Below are 14,846 nucleotides of genomic sequence, written 5' to 3' on the forward strand. Positions count from 1 at the left end.
GAAGCACTACACGGACACACACTTATTTAGGAAGAAGGACTACACTGACAAACACCTATATGGGAAGAAGAACTATACTGGCACACACCTATTTGGGAAGAAGCACTACACTGATACACACTTATTTGGGAAGACGCACTACACTGACACACACCTATTTGGGAAGAAGCACTACACTGACACACACTTATTTGGGAAGAAGCACTACACTGACACACACTTATTTGCGAAGAAGCTCTACACTTACACACACTTACTTGGGAAGAAGCACTACACTGATACACACTTATTTGGGAAGAAGCACTACACAGACACACACCTATTTGGGAAGAAGCACTACACAGACACACACCTATTTGGGAAGAAGCATTACACTGACACACACTTATTTGGGAAGAAGCACTACACTGACACACACCTATTTGGGAAGAAGCACTACACTGACACACACCTATTTTTTGAAGAAGCACTACACTGACACACACCTATTTGGGAAGAAGCACTACACTGACACACACCTATTTGGGAAGAAGCACTACAGAGACACACACCTATTTGGGAAGAAGCACTACACTGATACACACATATTTGGGAAGAAGCACTACACTGACACACACCTATTTGGGAAGAAGCAGTACACTGACACACACCTATTTGGGAAGAAGCACTACACTGACACACTCCTACTTGGGAAGAAGCACTACACTGACACACACCTATTTGGGGACAAGCACTACACTGACACACACCTATTTGGGGACAGTCACTACACTGACACACACCTATTTGGGAAGAAGCACTACACTTACACACACTTATTTGGGAAGAAGCACGACACTGACACACACCTATTTGCGAAGAAGCTCGACACTTACACACACTTATCTGGGGAGAAGCACTACACTGACACACACTTACTTGGGAAGAAGCACTACACTGACACACCCTTTTTTATAAAGAAGCACTACACAGACACACACCTATTTGGGAAGAAGCACTACACAGACACACACCTATTTGTTAAGAAGCACTACACTGACACACACCTATTTGGGAATAAGCACTACACAGACACACACCTATTTGGGAATAAGCACTACACAGACACACACCTATTTGGGAAGAAGCACTATACTGACACACACCTATTTGGGAAGAAGCACTACACTGACACACACTTATTTGGGAAGAAGCACTACACTGACACACACCTATTTGGGAAGAAGCACTACACTGACACACACCTATTTGGGAAGAAGCACTACACTGACACACACCTATTTGGGAATAAGCACTACACTGACACACACCTATTTCGGAATAAGCACTACACAGGCACACACCTATTTGGGAAGAAGCACTACACAGACACACACTTATTTGGGAAGAAGCACTACACTGACACACACTTATTTGGGAAGAAGCACTACACTGACACACACTTATTTGGGAAGAAGCACGACACAGACACACACATATTTGGGAAGAAGCACTACACAGACACACACCTATTTGGGAAATAGCACTACACAGACACACACCTATTTGGGAAGAAGCACTACACAGACACACACCTATTTGGGAAGAAGCACTACACAGACACACACCTATTTGGGAAGAAGCACTACACGGACACACACTTATTTGGGAAGAAGCACTACACTGACACACACGTATTTGGGAAGAAGCACTACACTGACACACACTTGTTTGGGAAGAAACACTACACAGACACACACCTATTTGAGAAGAAGCACTACACAGACACACACTTATTTGGGAAGAAGCACTACACTGACACACACTTATTTGGGAAGAAGCACTACACTGACTCACACTTATTTGCGAAGAAGCTCGACACTTACACACACTTATTTGGGAAGAAGCACTACACTGACACACACGTATTTGGGAAGAAGCACTATACTGACACACACTTACTTATGATGAAGCACTACACTGACACACACCTATTTGGGAAGAACCACGACACTGACACACACCTATTTGCGAAGAAGCTCCACACTTACACACACTTATTTGGGAAGAAGCACTACACCGACACACACTTATTGTGGAATAAGCACTACACTGACACAAACATATTTGTGAAGAATCACTACACTGACTCACACTTTTTTGGGAAGAAGAACTACACTGACTCATACTTATTTGCGAAGAAGCTCGACACTTACACACACTTATTTGGGAAGAAGCACTACACTGACTTACACTTATTTGCAAAGAAGCTCGACATTTACACACACTAATTGGGAAGAAGCACTACACTGACACACACTTATTTGGGAAGAAGCACTACACTGACACACATTTATTTGGGAGGAAGCGCTATGCAGACACACACCTATTTGGGAAGAAGCACTACAGAGACACACACCTATTTGGGAAGAAGCACTACAGAGACACACACCTATTTGTGAAGAAGCACTACACTGGCACACACCTATTTGGGAAGAAGCACAACACAGACACACACTTATTTGGGAAGAAGCACTACACTGACACACACCTATTTGGGAAGAAGCACTACACAGACACACACCTATTTGGGAAGAAGCATTACATAGACACACACCTATTTGAAAAGAAGCACTACACTGACACACACCTATTTGGGAAGAAGCACTATACTGACTTACACTTATTTTCAAAGAAGCTCGACATTTACACACACTAATTGGGAATAAGCACTACACTGACACACACTTATTTGGGAAGAAGCACTACACTGACAGACACTTATTTGGGAAGAAGCGCTACACAGACACACACCTATTTGGGAAGAAGCACTACACAGACACACACCTATTTGGGAAGAAGCACTACACTGACACACACCTATTTGGGAAAAAGCACTACACAGACACACACTTATTTGGGAAGAAGCACTACACTGACACACACCTATTTGGGAAGAAGCACTACACAGACACACACCTATTTGGGAAGAAGCATTACATAGACACACACCTATTTGAAAAGAAGCACTACACTGACACACACCTATTTGGGAAGAAGCACTACACTGACACACAGCTATTTGGGAAGACGCACTACACTGACACACACCTATTTGAGAAGAAGCACTACACACACACACACCTATTTTAGAAGAAGCACTACACTGACACACACCTATTTGGGAAGAAGCACCACACTGACACACACCTATTTGGGAAGAAGCACTACACTGACACACACATATTTGGGAAGAAGCACTACACGGACACTCACTTATTTAGGAAGAAGGACTACACTGACAAACACCTATATGGGAAGAAGCACTATACTGACACACACCTATTTGGGAAGAAGCACTACACTGATACACACTTATTTGGGAAGACGCACTACACTGACACACACCTATTTGGGAAGAAGCACTACACTGACACACACTTATTTGGGAAGAAGCACTACACTGACACACACTTATTTGCGAAGAAGCTCTACACTTACACACACTTACTTGGGAAGAAGCACTACACTGATACACACTTATTTGGGAAGAAGCACTACACAGACACACACCTATTTGGGAAGAAGCACTACACAGACACACACCTATTTGGGAAGAAGCACTACACTGACACACACTTATTTGGGAAGAAGCACTACACTGACACACACCTATTTGGGAAGAAGCACTACACTGACACACACCTATTTTTTGAAGAAGCACTACACTGACACACACCTATTTGGGAAGAAGCACTACACTGACACACACCTATTTGGGAAGAAGCACTACAGAGACACACACCTATTTGGGAAGAAGCACTACACTGATACACACCTATTTGGGAAGAAGCACTACACTGACACACACCTATTTGGGAAGAAGCAGTACACTGACACACACCTATTTGGGAAGAAGCACTACACTGACACACTCCTACTTGGGAAGAAGCACTACACTGACACACACCTATTTGGGGACAAGCACTACACTGACACACACCTATTTGGGGACAAGCACTACACTGACACACACCTATTTGGGGACAGTCACTACACTGACACACACCTATTTGGGAAGAAGCACTACACTTACACACACTTATTTGGGAAGAAGCACGACACTGACACACACCTATTTGCGAAGAAGCTCGACACTTACACACACTTGTCTGGGGAGAAGCACTACACTGACACACACTTAGTTGGGAAGAAGCACTACACTGACACACCCTTTTTTATGAAGAAGCACTACACAGACACACACCTATTTGGGAAGAAGCACTACACAGACACGCACCTATTTGTTAAGAAGCACTACACTGACACACACCTATTTGGGAATAAGCACTACACAGACACACACCTATTTGGGAAGAAGCACTATACTGACACACACCTATTTGGGAAGAAGCACTACACTGACACACACTTATTTGGGAAGAAGCACTACACTGACACACACCTATTTGGGAAGAAGCACTACACTGACACACACCTATTTGGGAAGAAGCACTACACTGACACACACCTATTTGGGAATAAGCACTACACTGACACACACCTATTTCGGAATAAGCACTACACAGGCACACACCTATTTGGGAAGAAGCACTACACAGACACACACTTATTTGGGAAGAAGCACTACACTGACACACACTTATTTGGGAAGAAGCACTACACTGACACACACTTATTTGGGAAGAAGCACGACACAGACACACACCTATTTGGGAAGTAGCACTACACAGACACACACCTATATGGGAAGTAGCACTACACAGACACACACCTATTTGGGAAGAAGCAATACACAGACACACACCTATTTGGGAAGAAGCACTACACAGACACACACCTATTTGGGAAGAAGCACTACACAGACACACACTTATTTGGGAAGAAGCACTACAGTGACACACACGTATTTGGGAAGAAGCACTACACTGACACACACTTGTTTGGGAAGAAACACTACACAGACACACACCTATTTGGGAAGAAGCAACACACAGGCACACACTTATTTGGGAAGAAGCACTACACTGACACACACTTATTTGGGAAGAAGCACTACACTGACTCACACTTATTTGCGAAGAAGCTCGACACTTACACAAACTTATTTGGGAAGAAGCACCACACTGACTCACACTTATTTGGGAAGAAGCACTACACTGACACATACCTATTTGGGAAGAAGCACTACACTGAAACACACATATTTGGGAAGAAGCACTATACTGACACACACTTACTTATGATGAAGCACTACACTGACACACACCTATTTGGGAAGAACCACGACACTGACACACACCTATTTGCGAAGAAGCTCCACACTTACACACAATTGTTTGGGAAGAAGCACTACACTGATACACACTTATTTGGGAAGAAGCACTACACAGACACACCCCTATTTGGGAAGAAGCACTACACAGACACACACCTATTTGGGAAGAAGCACTACACTGACACACACTTATTTGGGAAGAAGCACTACACTGACACACACCTATTTGGGAAGAAGCACTACACTGACACACACCTATTTGGGAAGAAGCAGTACACTGACACACACCTATTTGGGAAGAAGCACTACACTGATACACTCCTACTTGGGAAGAAGCACTACACTGACGTACACCTATTTGGGGACAAGCACTACACTGACACACACCTATTTGGGGACAAGCACTACACTGACACACACCTATTTGGGGACAATCACTACACTGACACACACCTATTTGGGAAGAAGCACTACACTTACACACACATATTTGGGAAGAAGCACGACACTGACACACACCTATTTGCGAAGAAGCTCGACACTTACACACACTTATCTGGGGAGAAGCACTACAGTGACACACACTTACTTGGGAAGAAGCACTACACTGACACACACTTATTTGGGAAGAAGCACTACACAGACACACACCTATTTGGGAAGAAGCACTACACAGACACACACCTATTTGTTAAGAAGCACTACACTAACGCACACCTATTTGGGAATAAGCACTACACAGACACACACCTATTTGGGAAGAAGTACTATACTGACACACACCTATTTGGGAAGAAGCACTACACTGACACACACTTATTTGGGAAGAAGCACTACACTGACACACACCTATTTGGGAAGAAGCACTACACTGACACACACCTATTTGGGAAGAAGCACTACACTGACACACACCTATTTGGGAATAAGCACTACACTGACACACACCTATTTGGGAATAAGCACTACACAGGCACACACCTATTTGGGAAGAAGCACTACACAGACACACACTTATTTGGGAAGAAGCACTACACTGACACACACTTATTTGGGAAGAAGCACTACACTGACACACACTTATTTGGGAAGAAGCACGACACAGACACACACCTATTTGGGAAGTAGCACTACACAGACACACACCTATATGGGAAGTAGCACTACACAGACACACACCTATTTGGGAAGAAGCACTACACAGACACACACCTATTTGGGAAGAAGCACTACACAGACACACACCTATTTGGGAAGAAGCACTACACAGACACACACCTATTTGGGAAGAAGCACTACACAGACACACACTTATTTGGGAAGAAGCACTACACTGACACACACGTATTTGGGAAGAAGCACTACACTGACACACACTTGTTTAAGAAGAAACACTACACAGACACACACCTATTTGGGAAGAAGCAACACACAGGCACACACTTATTTGGGAAGAAGCACTACACTGACACACACTTATTTGGGAAGAAGCACTACACTGACTCACACTTATTTGCGAAGAAGCTCGACACCTACACACACTTATTTGGGAAGAGGCACTACACTGACTCACACTTATTTGGGAAGAAGCACTACACTGACACACACCTATTTGGGAAGAAGCACTACACTGACACACAGCTATTTGGGAAGACACACTACACTGACACACACTTATTTTTGAAGAAGCACTACACTGACACAAACCTATTTGGGAAGAAACACTACACTGACACACACTTATTTGGGAAGAAGCACTACACTGACACACACTTATTTGGGAACAAGCACTACACTGACACACACTTATTTGGGAAGAAGCACTACACTGACACACACTTATTTGCGAAGAAGCTCGACACTTACACACACTTACTTGGGAAGAAGCACTACACTGATACGCTCTTATTTGGGAAGAAGCACTACACAGACACACACCTATTTGGGAAGAAGCACTACACACACACACACACACACACACCTATTTTAGAAGAAGCACTACACTGACACACACCTATTTGGGAAATAGCAAAACACTGACACACACCTATTTGGGCAGAAGCACTACACTGACACACACCTATTTGGGAAGAAGCACTACACGGACACACACTTATTTGGGAAGAAGGACTACACAGACAAACTCCTATTTGGGAAGAAGCACTATACTGACACACACCTATTTGGGAAGAAGCACTACACTGACACACACTTATTTTTGAAGAAGCACTACACTGACACAAACCTATTTGGGAAGAAGCACTACACTGACACACACTTATTTGGGAAGAAGCACTACACGGACACACACTTATTTGGGAATAAGCACTACACACACACACACACACACCTATTTTAGAAGAAGCACTACACTGACACACACCTATTTGGGAAATAGCATCACACTGACACACACCTATTTGGGCAGAAGCACCACACTGACACACACCTATTTGGGCAGAAGCACTACACTGACACACACTTATTTGGGAAGAAGCACTACACTGACACACACTTATTTGCGAAGAAGCTCGACACTTACACACACTTACTTGGGAAGAAGCACTACACTGATACACTCTTATTTGGGAAGAAGCACTACACAGACACACACCTATTTGGGAAGAAGCACTACACAGACACACACCTATTTGGGAAGAAGCACAACACTGACACACACCTATTTGGGAGTAAGCACTACACTGACACACACCTATTTGGGAAGAAGCACTACACTGACACACACCTATTTGGGAAGAAGCACTGCACTGACACACACCTATTTGGGAAGAAGCACTACACAGACACACATATATTTGGGAAGAAGCACTACACTGACACACACTTATTTGGGAAGAAGCACTACACTGATACACACCTATTTGGGAAGAAGCACTACACTGACACACACCTATTTGGGAAGAAGCACTACACTGACACACACCTATTTGGGAAGAAGCAGTACACTGACACACACCTATTGGGAAAGAAGCACTACACTGACACACTCCTATTTGGGAAGAAGCACTACACTGACACACACCTATTTTGGAAGAAGCACTACACTGACACACACGTATTTGGGAAGAAGTATTATACTGACACACACTTACTTATGATGAAGCGCTACACTGACACACACCTATTTGGGAAGAACCACGACACTGACACACACCTATTTGCGAAGAAGCTCCACACTTACACACACTTATTTGGGAAGAAGCACAACACCGACACACACTTATTTTGGAAGAAGCACTACACTGACACACACTTATTTGGGAAGAATCACTACATTGACTCACACTTATTTGGGAAGAAGAACTACACTGACTCATACTTATTTGCGAACAAGCTCGACACTTACACACACTTATTTGGGAAGAAGCACTACACTGACTTACACTTATTTGCAAAGAAGCTCGACATTTACACACACTTATTGGGAAGAAGCACTACACTGACACACACTTATTTGGGAAGAAGCAATACACGGACACACACTTATTTGGGAATAAGCACAACACAGACACACACCTATTTGGGAAGAAGCACTACACAGACACACACCTATTTGGGAAGAAGCAGTACACCGACACACACCTATTTGTGAAGGAGCACTACACTGACACACAGCTATTTGGGAAGACGTACTACACTGACACACACCTATTTGGGAAGAAGCACTACACACACACACACACACCTATTTTAGAAGAAGTACTACACTGACACACACCTATTTGGGAAGAAGCACCACACTGACACACACCTATTTGGGAAGAAGCACTACACTGACACACACCTATTTGGGAAGAAGCACTACACAGACACACACCAATTTGGGAAGAAGCACTACACTGACACACACCTATTTGGGAAGAAGCACTACACAGACACACACCTATTTGGGAAGAAGCATTACATAGACACACACTTATTTGAAAAGAAGCTCTACACTGACACACACATATTTGGGAAGAAGCACTATACTGACTTACACTTATTTGCAAAGAAGCTCGACATTTACACACACTTATTGGGAATAAGCACTACACTGACACACACTTATTTGGGAAGAAGCACTACACTGACACACATTTATTTGGGAAGAAGCGCTACACAGACACACACCTATTTGGGAAGAAGCACTACACAGACACACACCAATTTGGGAAGAAGCACTACACTGACACACACCTATTTGGGATGAAGCACTACACAGACACACACTTATTTGGGAAGAAGCACTACACTGACACACACCTATTTGGGAAGAAGCACTACACAGACACACACCTATTTGGGAAGAAGCATTACATAGACACACACCTATTTGAAAAGAAGCACTACACTGACACACACCTATTTGGGAAGAAGCACTACACTGACACACAGCTATTTGGGAAGACGTACTACACTGACACACACCTATTTGGGAAGAAGCACTACACACACACACACACACACCTATTTTAGAAGAAGCACTACACTGACACACACCTATTTGGGAAGAAGCACTACACTGACACACACTTATTTGGGAAGAAGCACTACACTGACACACACCTATTTGGGAAGAAGCACTACACTGACACACACCTATTTGGGAAGAAGCACTACACTGACACACACCTATTTGGGAATAAGCACTACACTGACACACACCTATTTCGGAATAAGCACTACACAGGCACACACCTATTTGGGAAGAAGCACTACACAGACACACACTTATTTGGGAAGAAGCACTACACTGACACACACTTATTTGGGAAGAAGCACTACACTGACACACACTTATTTGGGAAGAAGCACGACACAGACACACACCTATTTGGGAAGTAGCACTACACAGACACACACCTATATGGGAAGTAGCACTACACAGACACACACCTATTTGGGAAGAAGCACTACACAGACACACACCTATTTGGGAAGAAGCACTACACAGACACACACCTATTTGAGAAGAAGCACTACACGGACACACACTTATTTGGGAAGAAGCACTACAGTGACACACACGTATTTGGGAAGAAGCACTACACTGACACACACTTGTTTGGGAAGAAACACTACACAGACACACACCTATTTGGGAAGAAGCAACACACAGGCACACACTTATTTGGGAAGAAGCACTACACTGACACACACTTATTTGGGAAGAAGCACTACACTGACTCACACTTATTTGCGAAGAAGCTCGACACTTACACACACTTATTTGGGAAGAAGCACCACACTGACTCACACTTATTTGGGAAGAAGCACTACACTGACACACACCTATTTGGGAAGAAGCACTACACTGAAACACACATATTTGGGAAGAAGCACTATACTGACACACACTTACTTATGATGAAGCACTACACTGACACACACCTATTTGGGAAGAACCACGACACTGACACACACCTATTTGCGAAGAAGCTCCACACTTACACACAATTGTTTGGGAAGAAGCACTACACTGATACACACTTATTTGGGAAGAAGCACTACACAGACACACACCTATTTGGGAAGAAGCACTACACAGACACACACCTATTTGGGAAGAAGCACTACACTGACACACACTTATTTGGGAAGAAGCACTACACTGACACACACCTATTTGGGAAGAAGCACTACACTGACACACACCTATTTGGGAAGAAGCAGTACACAGACACACACCTATATGGGAAGTAGCACTACACACACACGCACCTATTTGGGAAGAAGCACTACACAGACACACACCTATTTGGGAAGAAGCACTACACAGACACACACCTATTTGGGAAGAAGCACTACACAGACACACACTTATTTGGGAAGAAGCACTACACTGACACACACGTATTTGGGAAGAAGCACTACACTGACACACACTTGTTTGGGAAGAAACACTACACAGACACACACCTATTTGGGAAGAAGCAACACACAGGCACACACTTATTTGGGAAGAAGCACTACACTGACACACACTTATTTGGGAAGAAGCACTACACTGACTCACACTTATTTGCGAAGAAGCTCGACACCTACACACACTTATTTGGGAAGAGGCACTACACTGACTCACACTTATTTGGGAAGAAGCACTACACTGACACACACCTATTTGGGAAGAAGCACTACACTGACACACAGCTATTTGGGAAGACACACTACACTGACACACACTTATTTTTGAAGAAGCACTACACTGACACAAACCCATTTGGGAAGAAACACTACACTGACACACACTTATTTGGGAAGATGCACTACACTGACACACACTTATTTGGGAACAAGCACTACACTGACACACACTTATTTGGGAAGAAGCACTACACTGACACACACTTATTTGCGAAGAAGCTCGACACTTACACACACTTACTTGGGAAGAAGCACTACACTGATACGCTCTTATTTGGGAAGAAGCACTACACAGACACACACCTATTTGGGAAGAAGCACTACACACACACACACACACACACCTATTTTAGAAGAAGCACTACACTGACACACACCTATTTGGGAAATAGCACCACACTGACACACACCTATTTGGGCAGAAGCACTACACTGACACACACCTATTTGGGAAGAAGCACTACACGGACACACACTTATTTGGGATGAAGGACTACACAGACAAACTCCTATTTGGGAAGAAGCACTATACTGACACACACCTATTTGGGAAGAAGCACTACACTGACACACACTTATTTTTGAAGAAGCACTACACTGACACAAACCTATTTGGGAAGAAGCACTACACTGACACACACTTATTTGGGAAGAAGCACTACACGGACACACACTTATTTGGGAATAAGCACTACACACACACACACACACACCTATTTTAGAAGAAGCACTACACTGACACACACCTATTTGGGAAATAGCATCACACTGACACACACCTATTTGGGCAGAAGCACCACACTGACACACACCTATTTGGGCAGAAGCACTACACTGACACACACTTATTTGGGAAGAAGCACTACACTGACACACACTTATTTGCGAAGAAGCTCGACACTTACACACACTTACTTGGGAAGAAGCACTACACTGATACACTCTTATTTGGGAAGAAGCACTACACAGACACACACCTATTTGGGAAGAAGCACTACACAGACACACACCTATTTGGGAAGAAGCACAACACTGACACACACCTATTTGGGAGTAAGCACTACACTGACACACACCTATTTGGGAAGAAGCACTACACTGACACACACCTATTTGGGAAGAAGCACTGCACTGACACACACCTATTTGGGAAGAAGCACTACACAGACACACATATATTTGGGAAGAAGCACTACACTGACACACACTTATTTGGGAAGAAGCACTACACTGATACACACCTATTTGGGAAGAAGCACTACACTGACACACACCTATTTGGGAAGAAGCACTACACTGACACACACCTATTTGGGAAGAAGCAGTACACTGACACACACCTATTGGGAAAGAAGCACTACACTGACACACTCCTATTTGGGAAGAAGCACTACACTGACACACACCTATTTTGGAAGAAGCACTACACTGACACACACGTATTTGGGAAGAAGTATTATACTGACACACACTTACTTATGATGAAGCGCTACACTGACACACACCTATTTGGGAAGAACCACGACACTGACACACACCTATTTGCGAAGAAGCTCCACACTTACACACACTTATTTGGGAAGAAGCACAACACCGACACACACTTATTTTGGAAGAAGCACTACACTGACACACACTTATTTGGGAAGAATCACTACATTGACTCACACTTATTTGGGAAGAAGAACTACACTGACTCATACTTATTTGCGAACAAGTTCGACACTTACACACACTTATTTGGGAAGAAGCACTACACTGACTTACACTTATTTGCAAAGAAGCTCGACATTTACACACACTTATTGGGAAGAAGCACTACACTGACACACACTTATTTGGGAAGAAGCAATACACGGACACACACTTATTTGGGAATAAGCACAACACAGACACACACCTATTTGGGAAGAAGCACTACACAGACACACACCTATTTGGGAAGAAGCAGTACACTGACACACACCTATTTGTGAAGGAGCACTACACTGACACACAGCTATTTGGGAAGACGTACTACACTGACACACACCTATTTGGGAAGAAGCACTACACACACACACACACACCTATTTTAGAAGAAGTACTACACTGACACACACCTATTTGGGAAGAAGCACTACACTGACACACACCTATTTGGGATGAAGCACTACACAGACACACACTTATTTGGGAAGAAGCACTACACTGACACACACCTATTTGGGAAGAAGCACTACACAGACACACACCTATTTGGGAAGAAGCATTACATAGACACACACTTATTTGAAAAGAAGCTCTACACTGACACACACCTATTTGGGAAGAAGCACTATACTGACTTACACTTATTTGCAAAGAAGCTCGACATTTACACACACTTATTGGGAATAAGCACTACACTGACACACACTTATTTGGGAAGAAGCACTACACTGACACACATTTATTTGGGAAGAAGCGCTACACAGACACACACCTATTTGGGAAGAAGCACTACACAGACACACACCAATTTGGGAAGAAGCACTACACTGACACACACCTATTTGGGATGAAGCACTACACAGACACACACTTATTTGGGAAGAAGCACTACACTGACACACACCTATTTGGGAAGAAGCACTACACAGACACACACCTATTTGGGAAGAAGCATTACATAGACACACACCTATTTGAAAAGAAGCACTACACTGACACACACCTATTTGGGAAGAAGCACTACACTGACACACAGCTATTTGGGAAGACGTACTACACTGACACACACCTATTTGGGAAGAAGCACTACACACACACACACACACACCTATTTTAGAAGAAGCACTACACCGACACACACCTATTTGGGAAGAAGCACCGCACTGACACATATCTATTTGGGAAGAAGCACTACACTGACACACACCTATTTGGGAAGAAGCACTACACGGACACACACTTATTTGGGAAGAAGGACTACACAGACAAACACCTATTTGGGAAGAAGCACTACACTGACACACACCTATTTGGGAAGAAGCACTACACTGACTCACACTTATTTTTGAAGAAGCACTACACTGACACACACCTATTTGTGAAGAAGCACTACACTGACACACACTTATTTGGGAAGAAGCACTACACTGACACACAGTTATTTGGGAAGAAGCACTGCACTGACACACACTTACTTGGGAAGAAGCACTACAATGACACACACTTATTTGCGAAGAAGCTCGACTCTTACACACTCTTACTTGGGAAGAAGCACTACACTGATACACTCTTATTATGGAAGAAGCACTACACAGACACACACCTATTTGGGAAGAAGCACAACACTGACACACACCTATTTGGGAATAAGCACTACACTGACACACACCTATTTGGGAAGAAGCACTACACTGACACACACCTATTTGGGAAGAAGCACTACACTGAC

At 43.5% G+C, this 14,846-nt stretch overlaps 1 protein-coding gene across 1 annotated transcript in view; it reads right to left on the reverse strand.

Moving 5' to 3' along the window:
* Nucleotides 1–14,846, reverse strand: part of LOC126301745 (integrin beta-like protein 1) — a 53,886-nt gene that overhangs the window by 2,054 nt on the left and 36,986 nt on the right. The window contains exon 3 of the mRNA XM_049991716.1: nucleotides 1,113–1,940. Within this exon, the coding sequence (XP_049847673.1) occupies nucleotides 1,113–1,940 (828 nt within the window). The remainder of the gene's footprint in view (nucleotides 1–1,112; nucleotides 1,941–14,846) is intronic.

Source organism: Schistocerca gregaria, unplaced genomic scaffold, assembly GCF_023897955.1.
Source record: "Schistocerca gregaria isolate iqSchGreg1 unplaced genomic scaffold, iqSchGreg1.2 ptg000097l, whole genome shotgun sequence".
Classification (NCBI taxonomy): Eukaryota; Metazoa; Arthropoda; class Insecta; order Orthoptera; family Acrididae; genus Schistocerca; species Schistocerca gregaria.